Genomic DNA, 23,596 nt, shown 5'->3' on the forward strand with positions numbered 1-23,596 from the left:
TGTTTCAAGTGAACGGAATAGATAAATCCCACTGTGTAGTTTAGTGTGGCCTTGTATCTTATATAAACAGGTTAAATGGAGTCTTTATAATGTATTCTGTATATGCATATATCTACCATAAATTGTCTCAATGACAAATGCAAAATTTCTTTTTTACTTGGCCCAAGTTAGCTGTTGATCCCTTTCACTGATAATATACAGGTGTAGAGAACAAGAAGCCTTTAAAATTGAAGGAAAAAAGATATTTTCCACTAAATTACTGAAAATTGGAATTTTTATGTTGACTCTTGATGATTGAAAAGCCAATGTTAAGAATCAATATTATCCAATATAAAATAGTACACTGAATTGTTTAATAATAAACAGTATATTAAGAGTTTGTATATGCTGACTGGGAACCAGTGGTGGCTTTTTAAACCTTCAAACTAAACATTTTATGGTTAGAAGAAACCAGAAGTGATGATGAAGGTGTTCCATCTATCAGTAGCAGCCATAATAATAATAGTAAAAATCTTAACAGACTTATTTCACGATCAGCAAGGGAATTTTACTGGTATTAGTGGTAAAGGCGAGGAGAAAAAAGAGTGGAGAGAAGTATATTAGTTTTAAGAGTGTGAAAAAGTTAATAAAAAGACATGGAAAAGTGATAAATTTGTTCTATATATTCTTGCTGCAAACAAACTCAAAAGAGGGAAAGACTGGTATTTTAAAAGTCAACTTGGGGAAACATCTCTGATAATGACCATTGTTTTTGCTTTATATAATTACACAAGCAGAAAAGTTATGCTTATTAATAGTTTAATGTATGAAGGAAACATCCAGATTTCTGAATATGAAGGTACATATCTCACATTAATTTAAGTCTACGTAAAGTAGAGCCTCTATACTGACATATTGAAATTTACTTTCTGCTTAGCCTCTTGTTATGTAAACAATTGTACATTTATTTGCCATTCTAAAACCTCAGGATCAAGTTTACATAATTTTGCTAATTTCCGTGTTTGCTCAGAAGCAGTTTACAGTACTAAAACCAACCAGCCAAAGAATAGCTTCAACCAAAAGTTATGTCCAAAGGGGGAGAGGGAAAGAAAAAAAAGAAAAATGGTAAGAAAAAAGCTAACTAAGGTAAAACGGATGATGATGGGGAATGGGCAGTCACAAATGTTCACAGAAAATAGGTCAGTTAGTAAGTTCTTCTGCAAAAAGCCTACACACTTCAGTCAAGCACATCAGTAGAATGATTTGGGAGCATAAATTTTTTTTCGGCCACTTGTGATTTCCTCTGAATGAAAAGGAATCTGCAGGTTAATAAGCTGATCCTCATCAGCCAAGCTGGTTCATATGCACACTGTTCATGTGAGGTGCCCAGGGTCCAGTCCACACCTATGAATGTAGAGCATGGCATTTATTAGATATATATATTAGATTAAAATATTATATGTAGAGCATGGCATTTAAAAGATATATATATTAGATATATATTTATTAGATTAAAACAAAACTTTTAAAACTAGAGATGCTTTAAATATCCATGGACTAAGCTAAATATCATTCAATTTATAACATACAGTAGTTCTTTTTTATACATAGGAGATATGTTCCAAAACCCCCAGCAGATGCCTGGAACCACAGAAACTACCAAACCCTATATATCCTATGTATTTCTCTATACATATAAGCCTATCATAAAGTTTAACTTATAAACTAGGTACAATAAGAAAGTAATAACAATAATAAAATAGTACTCTAAAAATATACTATACTAGGGCCTCCCTGGTAGCGCAAGGGGTTAAGACGTAATCTATGAAGCTATCCTCAGCCACTGCAGCACGAGTTCGATCCCCAGCCAGGGAGCTACCCACATGGTGCAGCAGACCTCTCCTGACTTGCCAGCTGCTCACCTCAGCAGTGTATTTCAGTATATCTGTCTGTTCTGCTCCCCACTCTGTCTCTGGTGAATCCTCTCACCCCCCACCCCCGCACATCTGTCCTGTACCATAGTACTTGCTTGCATAAATAAATAAATAAATCTTAAAAAAAAAGTACTATACTAAAAGTTATGTGAAAGTGGTCTCTCTCAAATGTCTCTCTCAAAATGTCTTATTGTATATCTTATTTTATATATTTTTGAACCATAGCTTAATATAGCTAACTGTAGAAAGCAAAACCACAAGAGGGACTACTGTACTAGCAAATAATGAAAGGAAGCAATGATAAACTTTCACTTTTGTTTTCTTATCTCTCCTCTTATCCCTCAAATAGGATCTAATTTATTATCATTTTTTAGTATCATTATCTGAGTACATATAGATTAATGATTTAAACTCAAATATATTAAACATATACCAAAAATATGCTAAAATATACTACCATCTCTGAATTTTTAAGTTATAATATTATATACTGCTTTGACATTTATAATACTTTCAAATAACCTCGTGATGGGCCTTATACCACTAACAAATTTTGATGTATGAAATTACATTTTGAAACTTAAAATCTCATAAACTTATCATCTGTTATCCTATGCCTTTCACTACATTTTAGCTTCAAATAACAACGTTTGGTGTAATTTTCTACATCCCTCTGTTGTTTTTCAGTTATATTAAATTTCCTCAATGCCCATATTTACCATAATCTCTCACTATTCTCATGTTTTTCTTGATGACCACATAAACACTAAGTAAATGTTCACTGAATGACCACCCTTACCGTTTGAGGGCCATTATTTTCTGTGGAGCTTGAAACCATTTTTATCAGGGAGTTCCAAGAGGGGTCCGCAGCATGAGGGCCATTGAATATGGGTCCTCCAGCACCATCAGGGATAGGTGTTACTGGAGGAATCATTGCATTCCCATACACAGAAAAAGGCATACCCTTAGAAAAGGAGAAAACAAAGATTGCTTACATTCAAGTGACTGCTTACTTTTCCCAGTACTCTATAGCCTTAAATTTGAAATTTGAAACTTTATCTTATTTTGGAAAAGTGTACATTATCTAGAAAACATAAATATTTTCTATTATATGATTTCTTTTAGCATTAGATTATAATACCTAAGCCTACTATAGCTAAAATGTTTTGTCAAACATTTCTCTAATCAAATGGGATGAAATCACAACTAACATATTTTCGCAAGATTTTGACTTACTGCAGCTGAACACCCAGCATGATTTCACAAATGAGTATTCACCCAGAAGTAAAGTAAGGCTAATAATAAGAAAAACATTTAGAAATAATGTTAAGTACTTATTTAAATCACCTTACCCCAACTTTAGGAAAGTCCATGTATCCTGCAGGAACATGCTGATGGAATGTACCAGAAGGAGTTACAATTCCTGTACTTTCTCGCTCAAGTGCTTGATGCTGTGAAAACACTCCTGGATCAGACATTGGCCTATGTATCATAGGATTTCCCATCCCAGGGTTACACCAATCTACTTTGTCTGAGAGGGAAAAAAAGACAAAAAAGAAAGAAAGGAAAAAAAAAGCAGTGATAGTTAAAATCAAGACTGCAAAATAAAGTGTCTTGTGTATTTCTGTCTAATAATTTCCAATTTCATTGTGAATTCCTTCAAAGTAATGACCTTTTATATATTTCTATGTTTGTAGGTAGTGATAAAATAGCCTAATAAAATAATGAACTCACCTAGTGTTAACAAAAAAGTAAGCTTAAAGCAAAGAACCTTAATTAACACGATGAAATGAAGACTGCTGCCTTAGATTATTTCCAGAAAGCAATGATTAATGGGAGATTTCATGGAAATAAAGTTTCTAAACTCTTTAATAAAGGATTATCAAAACAAGGAAATATGAATTTAAGTATTTAAAGAATGGTTATAAAGTTAATTACTGCTTATAATATAAATGAATAAACTTAATTTCTAGTAAACAGATTAGCGTGTCATACCTTGATTACCACCAATCCCTTCAAAGGACCAGATGCCACTATGCCCTACTGATGTGGACAAATTACTCCCAATAACAGAGGGAGCTGATGTTCCAGTTTGTCTGATACGTGCAGAACGTTCAGTCCCAATGGGGACAGGAACTTTTCTGTCCTGAGAGACATTGCTGGGCTTTTCTGATCCTAATGGTACTGAGGATGGGGCAGGAGAAGGTGCACGAACTCCAGAGGATACTGACTGTGCAGGAGAATCTAGAGAAAAGAGATTTTGAAATTGTATAGAGGTCATTTGTAGAGCATATAATTTTATAAAATCAAGCATCAACTTCTGAAGACACCCTAAATATGTATTCTTTGAGGAAAAATAAAATATGAAAATAATTTTTAAATATTAAGTTATGCACATTAATATCTGGCTAAACTTCAAAGACTTAAGTTTTTTAATTTGGCTCAAAATTTTTCCTTTTAGTTATGTGATAGTAGAATGTAAAGATGTGAATGCTGCAACATAGTCAATTATATATGTCATAAGTCAGTAATTGTTAAATTATCCCTTGATGCTCAATAAAACAAAATACCAGTGCAATGAGAAAATGTTTAAATTAAAAAACAAACAGGAACAAAGTGGAAGTGGGGAAAAAAATCATTGATTGTATTGGAAATTCCCAGTTTGTTTCTGGCAAAGACCCTGGTATATTATTATGAAAAAACTAAAGTGATTCCAGGTATATAATAACTCTGGGAAATCTACCTTAATTCTAAGAGAAGGCTATTTTATCTTGTGGGTATTCAACAGAATAAGCTTTTAGAGGGGAAAAAAATCTATATAAAATGTTTTAGGACAACTGCAGATATTTGACTAGAAACCATTAATTAGATAATATTAGTAAATTAATGTTAATTTATTAGCTATTTGATAGTGGTACTGTGGTTGTTAAGAAAATGTCTTTATTTTTAAATGATGCAAGTTAAAACATCATTTGAATCTTCAAATATTTCAACAAAAAAGCAAATAAAATAAAATGGACAAATTGTCTTTAAATACATGGCTGGTTCTTGAATTATTAAACATATTATTTTTGTATATTTAAAAAATTTTTGAAACTTTTCACAACAGAAATGTTGCTTTCACTGATGTAGCAGTGAAAGCAATTTTAATGGCATCGATTATATTCTGTATCAATAACTAGCAATGTATCAAGAAAACCTAACCTATATTATAGGCTGCATTGTTACAAAGAAACAATACTTTTCAATAAAAAAATCAAATAAACATAAAACCCAAAAAACCCTATCATGAAACCTGTGGATAAACAAGGTTTATTGTTACATTTTTTTGAAATGTATCCAAAAATTTCTGAAATTATTACACATTAAATATATAGTAGTATCAATATTTTTTAATACTTAAACAAACATTCTGAGAATCCATTCTTTGTTCATGATTTTCTACCAAAAAGTCTGAGGTTACACATTCCAGTGAGCAGTTATGTTAAATTTTTTTTTAAAAAAGATTTATTTATTCATTTATACAAGCACTGGGTACAGTCAGAAGCGCGGGAGGGTGAGAGAATTCACCAGAGCCAGAGCGGGGAGCAGAGCAGGCAGACTGAAGTACACTGCTGAGGGGAGCAGCGGGCGGCAGGAGAGGTCTGCGCGCCATGTGGGACCCTCGCTGGCAGCCGGGGATCGAACCGGCGCTGCAGAGGCTGTGGGCAGCTTCACAGCCCAGCGCTCAACTGCTGCGCCACCAGGGGAGGCCCAGAACCTATAAATTAAAACTGTAAGACACTTTTAAAATAGAATACAAAAAGAAAAAGAAAAAGAAAAAAAAAAATCTCTGTTCCTGGATTGAAAGAATTAACATTGCTAAAATGGCCATCTTTCCCAAAGAAATATATATATATTCAATACAATACCTAATGATGTTCCACTGGCATTCTTTAAAGAAATAGAATATACAATATTGAAATACATTTGGAACCACAAGACCCCAGATAGCTAAAATGATGCTAACAAAAAAGAGGAAGAGTGGTGGTATCACAAACTCCCAGACTTCAAATTATACTACAAAATAATAGTAATCAAAATGATATAATACTGGAACAATAGATACAAGCCAATGGAATATAATTGACAGCCCAGAAATAAACTTGCAAATCTGAGTATACACTGCAGAAAGGAGTTTCTTGAACAAATGGTGTTGGGCAAACTGAACAGCCACATGCAGAAAAAAAGAAATCTAGACTACTATCTCACACCTTATACAAAAATTAACTTACCAATACATTAATGACATGGATGTATGAACTGAAACCATAAAATATATCAAAGAAAATAGGCAAAACATTCCATAACACTGGCTTCAGTAATGTCTTTGGGATTTATCTTCAATAACTTGAGAAACAAAAGAGAGTATAACAACTGGGACTATATCAAACTAAAAAGCTTCTGCACAATAAAAGATATTAACATTAAAACAAATAGATACTCATATCTGGAGAAAATATTTGCAAAAATACATCTGACAAAGGGCTGATATCCAAAATAAAGAACTCAAGAAACACAAAATGAGAAAAGTTGATTCAATTAAAATATGAACATTAGACACTTCTCCAAAAAAAGACACACAGATGGTCCTCAGACACCTGAAAAAATGCTTATCACCACTTCTCATCAGAAAAAGTATATTAAAACCACAATGTGATAGCATCTCCCACCTGTCTAAATGGCCCATATTATAAAGACCAGAAGCACCAGTGTTGGTATGGAGAAGAAGGAACCATTTGCATACTGTTGGTGGGAATTTAGACTGGTCTAGCTCTGTAGAGATACAGTATGGCAGTTTCTCAAACTAATAAAAATATAGATATAACATATGACTTAGCAATTCCCACTACTAGTTAACTATCTAAAGAATGCCAAAAAATAATTTAAAGGGGAATATGCATTCCTATGTTTACTGCAGTCCTATTTATAATTACTAAGCTATGGAAACTACTTAAGTGTCCATGTAAGAGGAGTAGATTATAAAAATATATATATACACAATAGAATACTTACTCAGCTATTAAAAAAATAGATGAATCTTGACATTTATGACAATGTGGATGGAACTGGAGGGGATAATGTTAAGTGATGTGTCATTTATAGGTATAATATACAGAAATAAAACAAAGTGTCACATAAAACTAAAATAATAATAAACCCTAGAAATCTGACTGTGGAACTGAAGCTAAAAGATGGGAAGGGGAAGAAGGGATAAACAAAAGAGAATGGGGACAATGGACTATAGTGGAGGGCTGAAGATGCTTTGGTAGAGAATGTGGGGTGGCGACACGAATCTGAGGAGGTGCCTTTCAATCAGTGTTGCAAACCTGATACCTCAATTAAAACAAAACCACCCAAAGTAAATGCAAATCAATGGGTGTTACAATAGGATTAAATTTTTTCTCAATAAATAAATAAATAAATAAATGAATGAATAAATAAAATAAAATAAAATAAAATAAAATAAAAGATTCTCCTTAGTAATAAACAGTACTGGGGCCTCCCTGGTGGCGCAGGCGGTTTGAGCTCAGCACTGTAAAGCTGTCCACAGCCTCTACAGTGCGGTCCCCGCCGGCCGCAGAGATATCCACATGGTGTGGCAGACCTCTCCTGTCTCACCCGCTGTTCCCCTCAGCAATGTATTTCACTTGGTCTGCCTGTTCTGCTCCCCGCTCTCTCTCTGGTGAATCCTCTCACCCTCTCGCATATCGAATCCTCTCACATATATCTGGCCTGTACCCTGGTTCTTGTATAAAAATAAATAAATCTTAAAAATAAATTAATAGTCCTATGTAGGTTTCATAAGCAGAGTTTGATTTCAATAATTTTAAAACCTGGAAATTCTACCAAAATCCTTCCCAGTTTTATAGATTGCCAAAAATACATACTGAAATTTTAATGGTGTTTATAAGTTAAAAATCCCAAAGTAAAAAAATATAAACCCCTTTATTTTTAAGAAAGTATATGCAAATTCTTTTTATGAAGTACAGTTAATACTCACCATTTGATGCTGATGAACAGGGAGTCAACAAACTTAGTGGGGAAAAATGTTGTCGGTTAAAGTTAGCAGCTGCGGGTGCTCCTCCAAGGGGTGCCCCAGGTCCATACATTTGACCTCCTGAAATGTTTGAGGCAAAGTTTCCCAAATGTGTAGAAGAAGGTGTTACAGAACCATATGGCGAGTCCATATTGACAATACCTATAATGTAGAAGATCATGATAATTTATAATAGTTATACCCCCCAAATTTTACAAAATTTAAAATTTGAAGAGGTTCCAAATATATCCAGAAATATTTAAATTTTCAAAATAATTACTCCTTATTCATTTCAAGTCCATTAACCCATCATTACTGCCCTTATTTTATAAAAATAACTATAAAAAGGAATTTACTATTAAGGAAAATCATTTCATATTTAATTTTAAAATTTGCCCTTTTATTGGCTATTATAGAATACATGTACATTTACAGTAATATCAATATTGAACTTTGACAGAATTAATGGTCAAGGAGTTGTATAAAAACGTATCTTTAACAAACTTAAGGGGAGAGTGTTGAATAATAAGCAAAAACACAAAGGATTTTTAGGACAATGAAAATATACTATTTGATACATTAATGGATGAATACAGTTCACAGACAATTCACTCAAACCCATGGAATGTACAACACCAAGGTGAACCCTAATGTACGTTATGGACTTTGGTGATATGGATATGTTAATGTAAGTTCATCAATTGTCATAGAGGTACTGTTCTGGTGGAGGATTATTAATATGCAGAGGCCATGCCTGTGTGTGGGCAGAGAATATGTGGGAAATCTATACTTTGCTCTCAATTTTGTTCATGTACTAAGACTGCTATTAAGAAATGTCTTTAAAATAAAAAATGGGTGGGGCCTCCCTGCTGGCACAAGGGGTTAACACACAACCTATGAAGCTGTCCACAGCCACTGTAGCATGAGTTCGATCCCTGGCAGCACATTCAAGTTTGATCCCCCGGGCTGGCCAGGGAGCAACCCATACGGTGAAGCAGACCTCTCCTGACTCACCCGCTGCTCCCTTCAGCAATGTATTTCCGTCAATCTGCCTATTCTGTGCCCCACTCTGTCTCTGGTGAATCCTCTTACCCCGTGCACCTCTGGCCTGTACCCCAGCTCTTATATGCATAAATAAATACATCTTTAAAAAAATAAAAAATGGGGAAAAAAGTTAACTGCAGTATCATCGTATGATGAGATTCTGATGCTAAGCACCCTAAGTGGCCATGCTTTCCTTAACCAACATGAGAAAACCCCATCATTGAGTGTGAGGTTTAAAACATCACTGATATGGATACAAAATCAACATGCAAAAGTCAGTAGCCTTCCTATACACAAACAATAAATCTGAAGAAGAAGAAATCAAAGAAACCATTCCTTTTAGTATTGAAACAAAAAAAAAATCAAATACTTGGGAATAAATCTAACAAAAGAGGTAAAGGACTTATACAAAGAAAACTACAAAACACTGTTAAAAGAAATAGAAGAAGACACAAAGAAATGGAAAGACATCCCCTGCTCATGGATTGGAAGAATAAACATTATTAAAATGGCCATCCTACCAAAAGCAATATACAGATTCAATGCTATTCCAAAAGAAAATTTCAATGTCATTCTTCAAAGAAATAGAACAATTATTAATGAAATTCATATGGAATCACCAAAAACCCCGAATAGCCAAAGCTCTCCTGAAAAAAAGAGAAGGGAATGGAGGCATCACACTCCCAGAACTCAAACTATACCACAAAGCCATAATCATCAAAACTGCATGGTATTGGAACAAGAACAGACACACAGAACAATGGAATTGAATAGAAAATCCAGAAATAAACCCACAGATTTATGGTCAACTAATCTTTGACAAAGGAGCAAAGAAAGTTTGTTCAATAAATGGTGCTGGGAAAACTAGGTCACTACATGCAAAAGAATGAAGCTTGACTACTACCTCACACCATATACAAAAACCAACTCAAAATGGATTAAAGAACTAGACATAAGACATGAAACCATAAAATACATAGAAGGAAATATAGGAGAAACACTCCATGATATGCACATCAAAGACATATTTACAGACACATCACCCAAAGCAGTGATAGTGAAGGCAAAGATAAACAGCTGGGACTACATCAAATTAAAGAACTTCTGCACAGCAAAAAAGACAATAACCAAAACAAAGAGAAACCCCACCGACTGGGAGAACATTTTTGCACACAACACTAATGATAAAGAACTGATCACAAAAATCTACAAAGAGCTGATGAGACTCAACAAAAACAAAAAAAATAATCCAGTCAAAAAATGGGCAGAAGAGCTAGAAAGAAACTTCTCTGAAGAGGAAATGCAAATGGCCAACAGGCAGATGAAAAAATGTTCAACATCACTTGTAATCAGGGAAATGCAAATCAAAACTACCATGAGATACCATCTTACACCAGTGAGAATGGCACATATTAAGAAAACTAGGAACAACAAATGTTAGCGAGGTTGTGGAGAAAAAGGAACTCTCCTGCACTGTTGGTGGGAGTGCCAACTGGTCCAATCACTATGGAAAGCTGTGTGGAGATTTCTTGACCTACTAAACATAGAGCTTCCATATGATCCAGCAATTCCACTCCTAGGTATTTACCCAAAGGACACAGAAACATCAATTCCAAAGAGCACTAGCACCCCGATGTTTATAGCAGCACTGTTTACAATAGCTAAGCTTTGGAAACAGCCCAAATGCCCAAAAATAGATGACTGGATCAAGATGTGGTACATATACACCATGAAATATTACTCAGCATTCAAAAAAGATAAACACATGCAATTTGCAGCAACATGGATGGCGCTGGAACGGATCATGCTCAGTGAAATAAGCCAGAGAGAAAAAGAAAAATACCGGATGGTCTCACTCATAGCAGGAATCTAGAAAACCTAAATAAGGGACCAGGAAAAAGAATAACTATAAGAAAGTGAAAATCAAAATCAACAAACAACTATGAACCAGAGACACTCTAGTGAGGGGCGGGGAGGGGAGAGATTGGGGTCAAAATAAGGGGGTCGCAATTGTATGGGGAATATAAAAATAAAACTTATAATAAAAAAATAAATAAAACATCACTGATATAATATTCCTGCCAAAAAAGTTTGAATGTAATCACGGATTGAAAAAACATGAAAATGAAATGTTGGCCATTCTTTATGACAATCAGACTCTCCAAAGAAATCCATGTCAAGAACAAAGGAAGGTGTTAAGATATTTTAGATGGGGGTAGATCAGAGACATTAAGAGTCCAAAACAATGTATAAGCTTTATTTATTTATTTATACATACATACATACATACATACATACATACAAGCACTGGGTATAGTCAGAAGCGCAGGAGGGTGAGAGAATTCACCAGAGCCAGAGCGGGAAGCAGAGCAGGCAGCAGGAGAGACCGTGTGGGACCCTCCTGTGCGCCATGTGGGATCCTCCTCCGGTGGCCAGGGAGCAGCCAGGGATTGAACTGGCGCTGCAGAGGCTGAGGGCAGCTTCGCAACCCAGCGCTCAACTGCTGCGCCACCGGGGAGGCCCTGTATAAGCTTTTATTAGACTTTGGAATAATGTAAGAAAAGAGAAGACACACTCAGGCATAAAGAATGTGTTTAGGATAATGGTACTGTATACTGAATGTCATTGCTAAAATAATGTTAATTATCATAGGCTAGTAAGAGTGGTGTAGCTGTGAAGGCAAATGTGCTTATTTTGGAAGATGCATGCTGAAGTATTTAGGGGCAAAGTATCATGTTTGAAACTGACCTCATGAATAGATAAAAGATGGCAAGGAAAAGGAAGGACATAAAGAAATAGAAGTCAAAGAAAGGATGAAGAAGGGAGAGAAAGACAAGAGAAAAGGGAGTGAGTGTGGGGGTGCAGGGGAACACCAAGAGGAAAGGGGAGAGAAAGAGAATTTGAAAAGATGTAAAGATGAAAAGATGCAAAGATAGTAGGAAGATGTAAGTGAAGGACCATACAGTGTTGTTTATTCTGTTCCTTAAATTTTTAAGTAGTTTAAGATTTTCTCAAAATAAACCACACAAACAGATCTGAGTTTAAAATATAAGTGTTCACATCAAAGACATCTTTATAGACACATCACCCAAAGCAGTGATAGTGAAGGCAAAGATAAACAGCTGGGACTACATCAAATTAAAGAGCTTCTGCACAGCAAAAGAGACAATAACAAAAACAAAGAGAAACCCCACCAACTGGGAGAACATTTTTGCACCCAACACTAATGATAAAGGACTGATCACAAAAATCTGCAAAGAGCTGATGAGACTCAACAACAACAAAGAAAATAATCCAGTCAAAAAATGGGCAGAAGAGCTAGAAAGAAACTTCTCTGAAGAGGAAATGCAAATGGCCAACAGGCAGATGAAAAAATGTTCAACATCACTTGTAATCAGGGAAATGCAAATCAAAACTACCATGAGATACCATCTTACACCAGTGAGAATGGCACATATTAAAAAAACTAGCAACAACAAATGCTGGCGAGGGTGTGGAGAAAAAGGAACTCTTCTGCACTGTTGGTGGGAGTGCAAACTGGTCCAACCACTGTGGAGAGCTGTGTGGAGATTTCTGGACCTACTAAACATAGAGCTTCCATATGATCCAGCAATTCTACTCCTAGGTATTTACCCAAAGGACACAGAAACATCAATTCCAAAGAACACCTGCACCCCTATGTTTATAGCAGCACTATTTACAATAGCTAAGCTTTGGAAACAGCCCAAATGCCCAAAAATAGATGACTGGGATCAAGAAGATGTGGTACATATATACCATGGAATATTACTCAGCATTCAAAAAAGATAAACACATGCAATTTGCAGCAACGTGGATGGCGCTGGAAGGGATCATGCTCAGCGAAATAAGCCAAAAAGAAAAAGAAAAATACCGGATGGTCTCGCTCATAGCAGGAATCTAGAAAACTTAAATAAGGGACCAGGAAAATGAATAACTATAAGAAAGTGAAAATCAAAATCAACAAAAAACTATGAACCAGAGACACTTTTTTGGGGGGCGGGGGCAGGAGGGGAGGGATTGGGGTCAGAATGGGGGGGCTGCAATTGTATGGGGAATATAACAATAAAATTTATTATTAAAAAAAAATAAAATATATATATAAAAAAATATAAGTGTTCAAATTATTTACATTAGAAAAGTTAGTTAAGCAAAGAGAAAACTGGCACACAAAATCAATTAGAAAAAGTGAAGAGAAATGAAAATTAGGATCTGGAAGAGATTTGGGGCTGAAAAAGCAAAACTACAAAGACAGTAATAAGGATTTGTGGTTGCCAGGGATTGGGGAGAAGGGAGATGAGAGATGAGACACGGTATTTTCAGGGCAATGAAACTATTCTGCATGTGTCACTTTAGTGGTCAATACACAACACAGTGTATTTGACAAAAAACACAAAACTGCATTCAACAAAGAGGAGGATCCCTAATGTAAACTATGGACTTTAATTAATAATGGATCAACTATAGCAAATGTATCATATTCCCCCCAAAATGCTTCTTATGTAATATAAAAGAATGAATATTATAACTCTAAATAACCCAAGTCTCATGGACTCTCAAACCTCAATGCTAATTTTGGCTCTACTGAATTGTACATAAACCCTTCATCACCCTAATAGAGGTAGTCCTGCTTTTGTACCTTTCAAAAAATAAGAAATACAATCCTTTTCCCTGAATCTTAATTTTAGTCTTTCTCAACCTATTATCTAGATTTACATTTTTGAAAAGCGCAGTATTTTCACTAAATTCCAATTATTATAAAAATAAAAAAGCATTTCCAATGTATTAGCATATGATGATCTTTTAAAATCTAGATTCTACTGTTTTAGTATTTGAGAGAAATTGTTTTTAAAAAGTACAACATAAAACATTTCCTTTAAACTCCATGAAAAATATTTGCTCAGCATGTTCATTACATTCTATTTACATTATAGAAATAAGTAGATGTAAAATTATTTCAAAGCAAAAAGTCATAAAAAAGAAGCAATCACTCCTAACCAGAAGATTTTTAAATCCTCTATAAAAATCACCACTGCCCAACAGAAATTTCTGATAGTGGATGTACTTGATATTTGCACTGTCCAATATAGAATCTACTAGCCAACAATATGTACTTATTATGCACTTGAAATATGGCCATTTTTACTGAGAAGTCAATTTTAAATTTCATTTAAATTCAAATGATATACATGGCTGATGGCTACCTGTTTAACTGTGCTGCTCCAAATTTTCCTCATTATTTTAAAAATTTGCAATCAGAAATTAAATCAAGTTTTAAAAATTTTATTTTTCATTTGAAACAAAAGCAAACTTTTGTTGGCACAGCCTTACTAAATTAAAATAAGATTTTTTTTTTTATTTTGAGAGAAAAATATGCCTGATGAAATTTATTTAAGGAGAATTCATGACAAAATCCACTGCAGTTTCTAAGAAGAAAGGGGGGGAAAAAACCATAATAAACCCATGTAATAGTCACAAGAACATTTGAGTAAACTGAGTACAACAATTTCTGTTCATATGCCCAATCAGAGTAAAACTAGAAAATGATGAAAAAAGAATTTTCCTATCAGTGGATAAATGAGCAGGTACAAAATGTCATAAAATATAAACTCACCTGAGGGACTTGGAGCAGGTCTCTGTAATGGTGGTCTAAAACCTGGAGCTTTGGAAGTATCAGACTGATGTAAAGGATCTGAATTTGGCAAATATGAGGATTTTCCTGATAGCATAGATTCTGGTGTTGACTGAGATGAAACAACAGATCCTCCCCAGAAGGCATGAGCAGAAGTAGGGTTGTTTTCAAACAATGTGCTAAAGGGCCCAAATGGTAAAGGAGCACTGAAATTGGGAGCAATAGGCTTATTTGCTGGATGTACTGAATTTTGACAAGCACTTTGTGTACTTAAGGTCGAAGGTAGCTGAACAGAAGAGGGAACACTGTGAGGTCTTTTAATGTGATTGACACTGAGGACGGCAACAGATGAGTTTTGCACTGGAGCTGGATTCTTATGAGGGGCAGTTGTGCCATGAGAGGGTGGTCTAATAGCAGGGGTTTCCATTTTAGGAGCGGGCTGGGAGCATCCCATTTGTGTCTGAGGCATAGGGTAAGTCACTGGGGCAGTAGAAGGCACCGCCACTGGAGCAGAACTTGTTGTTGCTAAAGGAACAGTCATTCTAACTTCCGGGGGAGGAACCTGAGACTGCTGAAGAGGTGGTCTTGGTTCCTGAGAAACTGATCCCGGAGGTTGTTGCTGAGTAGAATGAACTGATGAACTCGCAGAAGAACTGCTGCTGTTTGGAGGTCTACTGTTTGCTGTTTCTACTACTGGTGGACTACTTGCTTCCTGTTCAGAGGAAGATGCCCCTTTATTTGGAGATACTGTTCCACAATCCAAAGGACTATTTCTGGAAACCCCTCCTGGCTGGGCTGGTGGTGACGGGGAAGATGGGGATGATACTGGGTAGTGTTCTTTGGCAGTAGGCATAGGATATGTGGCATTTGTGGGTGCAGTGCTATTGTTGCTTGCTGTGGTTGTGACTGTTGTGGTGGTGGCATTGGATGTCTTCACAACTGTGACAAAAAGCTGCCTTCTGACGGAAGGTGAACTTGGACTGCCATTTGTAGATGTACCAGGCACCGTTGAAGCTGATGAACTGGTTGTAGTTGTTGGACTTGAAGTTAAAGAACCTGCTGAATTCACCTGAGAACCACTGCTATTCTGATTGCTATGGCGAGGCACCATGTGAGGCTTAGGCGAGTTAGTAGCTCTGGCAGGGCTCAAAGGCCTGACAGGAAAAGGACCCCAAGTGGATTGAGCTGGTGGAAAAGTACCTCCAAAGTGGGTCATGGGCAACCTTGGTGGACGGATCTGCTGGAAAGTCTGAGCAGCAAGCAAAGCATGTGCAAACTGTGGAGGAGGATATGCTAATGGAAGAGAAACCGGAAAACCAGGCCTCACATTATTCACTGGGTTCTTAATGGTTTTGTGAGTAGATGCAGAAGAAATTGCAGGCACAGTGAGTGCTGTGGCAGTTTGAGATGTTGATGACAGAGCTACAGTCGTCATTTTAATTCCCATTAAGGAACTGTTAGCAGCAGTGGTGGTAGGTGCTGATGACCCTATTTTGGAATTTGTTGAGGAGCTTTTCAAACGATTCTTTGGAATAAGTTCATCAATTTCTTTGTCTGGATCCTTGATCAGAGCATTGATCAATTGAGTTGCTTGTCTTGTTGATTCAGTACCACCCCTATGAATTGAAAAAAAAAAAAAAAAAAAAAATTTAGGTCCAAATTTCCCTTTTAATATGAAAAGTACAAATTCAATTATGTGTTGTACACATACATACAGAAATTAGATAATGAAAGTAGCACTTTCCTGACCATTCTTGAGGTATTCTGCAAACAAAGCAACTATCCTGACACAACTGCAATTTTCAAAGGAAGAATAAATGATTTTTTTTTCCAAAAATTCATTTTACTATTGTTGTCTAAGACTAAGAAATAATTTTTAGACTGTAAAATACATAAGTTAGGCTTTTATGTAATTCATACCATTGCTGTAGAGTTAAACAGTTGATCAATACTAAAAGCAATACAATTAAACAAGGAAAACAGTACAGCTGAATAAGAAAATGGTATTTTAGAACATATAGATACATATAGATACATTATAGATACATAATGTATCTATTAGTTGATTCTCTATTGGTAGAATGATTATTAATATTCCTCTAGAAAGGGATCTCAAAATGTGGGAGGAATACCGATAATGCCAACAATGGCTGAAAAGTCAAACCCTCGTATTGAATCTTCAGGAAAATATTTGATTGTAAAGATAGCCTTGTAGAAACCCTAAGAGAGAAAGTCTCAGCAAGGTTATCTGCTTTTCTTTTCTCGGGGATAAGCAGGTTGTGACTGCTTAGCTATCCCAAAAGAGAGAAAAACAAGATAGAAGTATAAGTAGAAAATAATGTTAATTGTTTCCTTCCTTTTGAGGAAGATTATATAACTATGAGCCCCCCTATTACAGAAAGGGAGCACCTGCTTCTTAGAAGCAAACTTAGGATTTCTTAGAATAACATCTTTATTTTTGCGTTTATCAGGCACAGACACATACAAGACAAATAGCCACATTAGATTTAAATCTGTTACTGAGCCAATATTCTAAAAACACAATCTCAGAATAACAAACATCAAATGCTAATTTAAGAGAAAAATGGAAATCTGTTTAAATTGTGTTGGAAGCCCATTCCCATGGAAAGTCTCAGAATAAATTTTTAAGAATGTCACATAAAGTTTATGTAAGGAAAAGAAATATCAAAATCAACAAACAACTATGAACCAGAGACACTCTATGGGGGGTGGGGGGCGGGGAAAGGAGGGATGGGGGTCATAATAAGGGGGTTGTAATTGTATGGGGAATATAAAAATAAAATTTAAATTAAAAAAAAAGATTATCTAAACCTATGCCCGATACACATGAAAGAAAAATTTCTTCAAAGCCCTTTGAAATATTTTGTAAATATATGAATTACAGAAAAAAACTGTAGAGATTATCAAACAATAATCAAATTACCATTAAAAAATGTATGCTATTAAATACAAAGTTTCATAATTCCAATGCTTATATGTCATTAAGTTATAGTGCAATAAAACACAAAGGAAGAAAACATAGGAGACAAAGTTTGCCTTATAGTTATTATCCGGTCTCCTGTCTTGTCTTTCTGCTTATCAATATCTATGTGTGCACCGGTGAACTCCCGGATAGCATTAATATTACAGCCTCCTCTTCCAATCACTCTGGATATCACAGTTGATGGAACAGATACTTTCTTTGACCTGTATAAAAGTTGCAAAGATAAATTAAAATAAACAATTAGTATCAGTAGTTGTGATTAAAGATAAGTGGAGAGAGAGAGTACTACTAAAGTCAGTTTCTGTAAACATATTTAGAAACTAAACAGAATAAATTTTTGTTGAAAAAGACTCTTCTATCCATTGTCACTCTATTGGCTACAAAGAAAATAGGATAGATGGATGGATTAGTTTCCATAGCTGGCTTTAGACTTTCATCCTTCATTAGTATCTGTGAAGCACATATTATATAAATATACTAATGGCAAATAAGATACACATGGATTTCTGCCCACATATACTGATTTATAAATACCAACGAAGAAAACTACACCACCATGTGATGAGCGCACTAATGGAGTATCATAAAAACACATTAGCTGACGCATTTAATCAAGCCTATGGAATCATGGACAGCTTCTTGTGACAGCTTTGTATGTTTCACTCATAGTCTTCATTTTATTCTAGATATATGATAAACTGGAAAGGTTCTATTAAAAATTCACTGTTTCCTTGCATTTTGCTAGAAGCATTAAAATGATTATTCCCAAATATGGAAACTCACTACTGGATGTTTAGTAGTATGAAGGGGGAAAAAGTTCATTCTAATTTCAGAAAAGCAAAAAAAACCCATCTGACAATTGCAAAATCACATTACAATTTTAAACATTCTGATTCAGAAAAAGTAGACATAAATTTCTGACAAATATAAATTAAATAATACTTCCAAAAGAAACAGTGTAACTCAATAAAGAAAATTAGACAATTATGCTTTAATGAATAAATTATTTAGAATATTAAAAATGCTATATATTTTAAAAGATAAAACATGAGATAAGGTATTACTTTGCCCTTTCACATACAAATTAAGTAACTTGATAATTCCTTTTTCCTTAAAGGGCATTAATAGTGATGGTTATTTTCAAATTAGTTAAAAATTTCTTGTATACCACAATACAAAATGTACGCTGAGTAAGTGAATTACCTGACTTTGGTGTAGAGAATATTATTATGATTTCAATAGACTATGTATATGTAAATGTTAGCTAAACTATGTGTTTGAGACATACACAGAGGAAAAGGTAGAGGTGAGGTGTGGGGAGAGGCTCTGTTCCAAAATAAACTGTATAGTTCATTTGAAAATTAATAGTAATAAATTTGTTTCAAATAAGCAAAAGTTTAATCTTTTGATGACATTTCTGAGAAGTTTTTAAAAAAATAGGTTATCAAAGACTTATAGTGTATCATAACCTTTCTGAGACTGTGGTTCCTCACACCACCTCCTAGTGTCTGGGATACTGATCTATTTTTGACACATACTATTTGAAGAATCCTAAGCAAAATATAGTAAAATATTTTAGTATTAAAATCCTTGATAAAGGCGTCCTATGATTTAAAGACAGTAGTTTAAAATCAGCACTTATTCATTTATCAAATATTTACAAGTATATAGTAGATACTACATATTTGGGTCTAAGATTAGAAAGTTGAGCAAGATACTGTCAACTTTAAAGACCTTAAGCTTTCTTCCCAAGACTGCCCGCTTATATCTAATCAGGCAGCTTTCCTGCCCACCTGTGACTATGCAGGTGCCTCTTTTTCTCCTTTTCCTAATAAACCTGTCCTTTTAAAATGTGAAAGGACAAAAAAAGGAGAAAGATTAGTTATCTACCAAATACCAATATTTATGGGGTGGGGTCAGGCAGACACCACAATCATTAACCTTTCCATGTAAAATCTCCCAATTTAAAAATTATTACCATATACTTTTAAAAAAATCCAAAGTATGGTATAGGTTATCTCTGTTGGCAAGATTCAACCTTGAGCAACCACTTTATTAATCTTTGGAGGAATTTGACTGGAAAGTAAACCATGCTTCACTGTACAACAGAGCACAGAAAAAGAATGAAAAAGAATCACATACCTTCTTACAACTTCCTTCCATCCTTCTTCCCTCTTTTGTCCACGCTTAGGACTTGCTACTGTTAACTTCCCATTTGGAGAGGAAAGGGGAGATGGACCAGATTTTGTGCAAGTGGACAAAGAATTACTGGTCACTTCACTGATAGTCTCTGACAATCTTTAAGAGAGAGAGAAAAAGTAGATAAAGTGTAGAACAGATGTAGAATTAAGGGATAATGCAGTCTATTCCATTATTCTTTTATTTTTGGAATAAATATGGAGAACAAAGGAAATCCCTTTTTATGGTTTTCTTCACTACTTAGCTTAAGATGAAGAGCCAATTTTTAAGATACTATGTAGAGGTCAAATATAGTAGAGAAGAATCACAATAATAATCCCTGAGAAACCATAAATAATATTTTCAAGAGCAGTAAGTTTAGTAACAAAAAAGAATAAATTACACAGTAAAAATAATTTAATCTTTCACTAATACAAAATCTACAAAACAGCTTTCTCTTTAAATGAAATTGTGCCTTCTTTAAGCATATTTTTCCAGTTTGTCAATTTGCTTTACTAAAAAAAAAAAAAAAAAAAAAAAAAAAAAAATCAGCAGTCTAAACAGTAAAAATAAAAATTTTAACTAACTTTATTGAAGTCTTGCCAGAAACAGATTTTCTTTCTTCCTTTGGAAATGTAACCAGAACTGATGGCTGCTTCTTGTTGGTCACAGTGGTATTGACTACGGCAGCTGAATGATTGTCACTCTTTCGGCTGCTGTTGCTGTTACTACTTTCATCACTGCAGCTGCTGATCCTCATATTATCACTGTCCCCACTCTCGCTGGTACTGCTGCTCTTGGACTCTCCATTCACCTTCTCTGGTTGACTGTATGAAATTGGTAGTGGATCATCAAATATAATTTGAACGTTTTCTGGAGTAATTTTATTTTTCCTGTTTTTCCTCTTTGAACTGGTTGTTGTTATGGTATTATTTCTTTTACCATGGGAACCTGCCAAAGTTGTCCAGGTTGCAGATATACCTATGGTAGTAGTGGTTGTGGCACTTGGAGGCTCTGTCAAGACTTCAGGCTCATCTGTAAAAGAAACAACACTGAATTAGCAAGTTCTAAGTGTTCTTAGCATATATTTAGTTTATTTATACCTGGAATATAATAAACCTAAGTTACTTTGTAGACTATTAGACATAAAGCCATAGTCATTCTATTATTTGTTAAGTGAGATGGAGATAAATGATCCACTCTCTTCTCTTTAAGTTCTAAACAATGCATAGCAGGAAGTTACAAAGAATATTTTGGGGACCATTTAAGAAATAGGCAGGACTATGTATGGCATATTATAAATTATATAATTATTAAATTTCTTGGATATGATAATGTGGTTATATAAAAGTGTTCTTTTTCTGGGAAATACCTGCTGAATTACTGGGGGGTGCTTTTGCATTCTGTGTAGAGCTTATAATCAAATTTCAAAAACAGTGGAAAAAAAATAAAAGGGGGGAAATTAATACACACATACACTGTATTCATAACTTAGTGGCAATGATTCAGTGGTTTAGTGACAACGGTAACTTCACAATATATGCATCTCAGAGAATCTTTTAGTTAGAACCTAGTGAAAAATAATTCCTTTACTTGATGAGAAGCAAAATCTGAACAAGACCAGGATTATAGATAATATTACAGAATTATTGTTAATTTGTTAGGTATTTATAAAATTTTATTGTGATTAGGCAAATGAAATTTTTAGGATGTGTGTTAAAATAACTTTATTAAGTGTTCTGTCAGGATGTGTGCAGTTTACTTACAAATGACTCCGAAAAATATTTATACATATTTAGAGAGAAAAAGATAAATATGGCAAAATGTTTATTTTTTAAATCTATGTCAAATATTCAGGTATTTGTTTTATCATTCTTTTGCTTTGTAGGATTGACATTCTTCATAATAAAAAGCGGGGGGGGGAGTGAAACACATAAAAGTTTAAGTTGGAAATCTATTTTCACCTTAAGTAACTTATTTTGGGAATACATGAAACAAACTTGATGGTTAAGAGAAAATACCTTCAACTTTATGCTTTTCTTTTTCTTGAGCAGCTTGGAGTTCAAAATTTTCTTTATTTTTGGCTTCGATTTCTTCTAGTTTTCTTCTCTGTTCCTCCTTTTTCTTTCTTCTCTTTTCCTTTCTCTTTTCTCTTTTGGCAGCCAAAGCTAGCCTCCGGCTTTCTTCCCTTAACTGTTAAAGGGTTAATAAAACAGAATTATAACAACGCATTTTACCTGGGACAAAAGCTGAAACATAAGATATTATCATAAGGGTATACAGGGATACCATAAAATTCAAAGCCATCTAGTTTAATCAAGATCATATTGAAATTACTATAAAGAGAAAGTAATATTTTTAAATATAAAGATCAAATTAATGATTAAAGACAATCAACTATTAAAATGGGAGAGTGATAAAAAGATACATAGTTTCATAATCACTTAAAGAAATGTAAACTAAAACAACAAGATAACACTGGTTCATTAACTTGGCAAAATTAAAAATGATACCAGCAAAAGTTTGGGAAAATGAGTTCTTTTCTAGACTGACTGCTGTGGATGTAAGTGCTTATATTTTAGAAAAGTTTATATAAAAGTCTCCCATGGAAGTTACAAACTTCCAAATAATTTATTCTATTATTAGTGAAAAAAAAACCATAAAGATTCAATAATTTCCATTGCAAAAATTACTACAAAGGTCATAAATGAAAATAAGGCAAATCCATGAAATTTGGGGTTGGGAGTTATCAATAATATACATTCACAGAATACTAGCCAGTCACTAAAAGTTTCATAAATATATAATGTAAAAATACTCATAATTTATTTTTTAAAAGATTATATTTATTTATTTTTGCATAGAAGAACTGATGTATAAGCCATAGATGCGGGGGGTAAGAGGATTCACCAGAGTTAGAATGGGGAACAGAACAGACGAAACAGGAGAGCTCTGTTATGTCAAATGTGAATTAGCTTCCTGGCCAGGGATTGAACTCAGTTTGTACTTTGCTACGCATGCCTGCCTTTTGAGTTATACCTGTTAGGTGCTGCTGAAAAGTTTTGTCCACACTAAGTTTTTTACACCCTAGGGCAAAATACCGTAATATATTCTGGTAGGTAAAGGATAAACCTTTTTTTCTGGAAAGGGAAATCTGTTTTCCCTTTCCAGAAAAAAAGGAGAATCTGTAGAATTAAGGAGAATCTGTAGAACAGTGATACTTCTGTGAAGATGGATTTCAAGTATCCCCTAGAAATTTTTGCTGATCTTCCAGGGGTACTTGAAAGTATCAAAAACCTATCCTCACTGAGCAGTAAGTCTTTAACTTCACTTGTTATTTTGATTCCCCAAGTTATTTTCTATACCATTCTCAAGGTTTACTTGAGACCAGTACTTACTTGACTGTTGTGGGTATAAATATTACACTTTAGAAAAGGTTATTTGGAAGTCTCCTATGAAAATTACAAACTTTTTCCTAACAATTTATTCTATAAAATGACTGTCTATAATGAAAATGTAAGTTAAATAATTTCCATTGCAAATTGAGTATAATGGCAACAAATGGAACACTACTATGAACACCAGTAAAGGAGAAGCATTTGACCTTTCAGAAGCACTGGAAAGAACAAAGTAATCCATAACCTTCACTCCCCAGTTTACTGCAAAGGAGCAGGAATAATACCTGACTGGTGAGTTTGAAAAAAGGAACTGAGTGTGAGTGACTCTGT

At 34.5% G+C, this 23,596-nt stretch overlaps 1 protein-coding gene across 5 annotated transcripts in view; it reads right to left on the bottom strand.

The window, feature by feature from the left end:
• Positions 1 to 781: 781 nt before the first annotated feature.
• ANKRD17 (ankyrin repeat domain 17) overlaps positions 782 to 23,596 on the bottom strand; it is a 145,658-nt gene continuing 122,843 nt past the window's right edge. For all 5 annotated transcript variants that reach the window (XM_054688001.1, XM_054687999.1, XM_054688002.1 and 2 more), the window contains 10 exons: positions 21,890 to 22,061; positions 20,456 to 20,903; positions 19,833 to 19,988; positions 17,744 to 17,893; positions 14,669 to 16,302; positions 7,957 to 8,154; positions 3,909 to 4,157; positions 3,266 to 3,444; positions 2,713 to 2,877; positions 782 to 1,383 (listed from right to left, as the gene is read on the bottom strand). In XM_054688001.1, the coding sequence (XP_054543976.1) occupies positions 1,324 to 1,383; positions 2,713 to 2,877; positions 3,266 to 3,444; positions 3,909 to 4,157; positions 7,957 to 8,154; positions 14,669 to 16,302; positions 17,744 to 17,893; positions 19,833 to 19,988; positions 20,456 to 20,903; positions 21,890 to 22,061 (3,411 nt within the window). In that variant the 3' untranslated portion in view covers positions 782 to 1,323. The remainder of the gene's footprint in view (positions 1,384 to 2,712; positions 2,878 to 3,265; positions 3,445 to 3,908; positions 4,158 to 7,956; positions 8,155 to 14,668; positions 16,303 to 17,743; positions 17,894 to 19,832; positions 19,989 to 20,455; positions 20,904 to 21,889; positions 22,062 to 23,596) is intronic.

This window comes from Talpa occidentalis, unplaced genomic scaffold, assembly GCF_014898055.3.
Source record: "Talpa occidentalis isolate TD23 unplaced genomic scaffold, MPIMG_talOcc4v2.1 talOcc4.6, whole genome shotgun sequence".
NCBI classification, from domain to species: domain Eukaryota; kingdom Metazoa; phylum Chordata; class Mammalia; order Eulipotyphla; family Talpidae; genus Talpa; species Talpa occidentalis.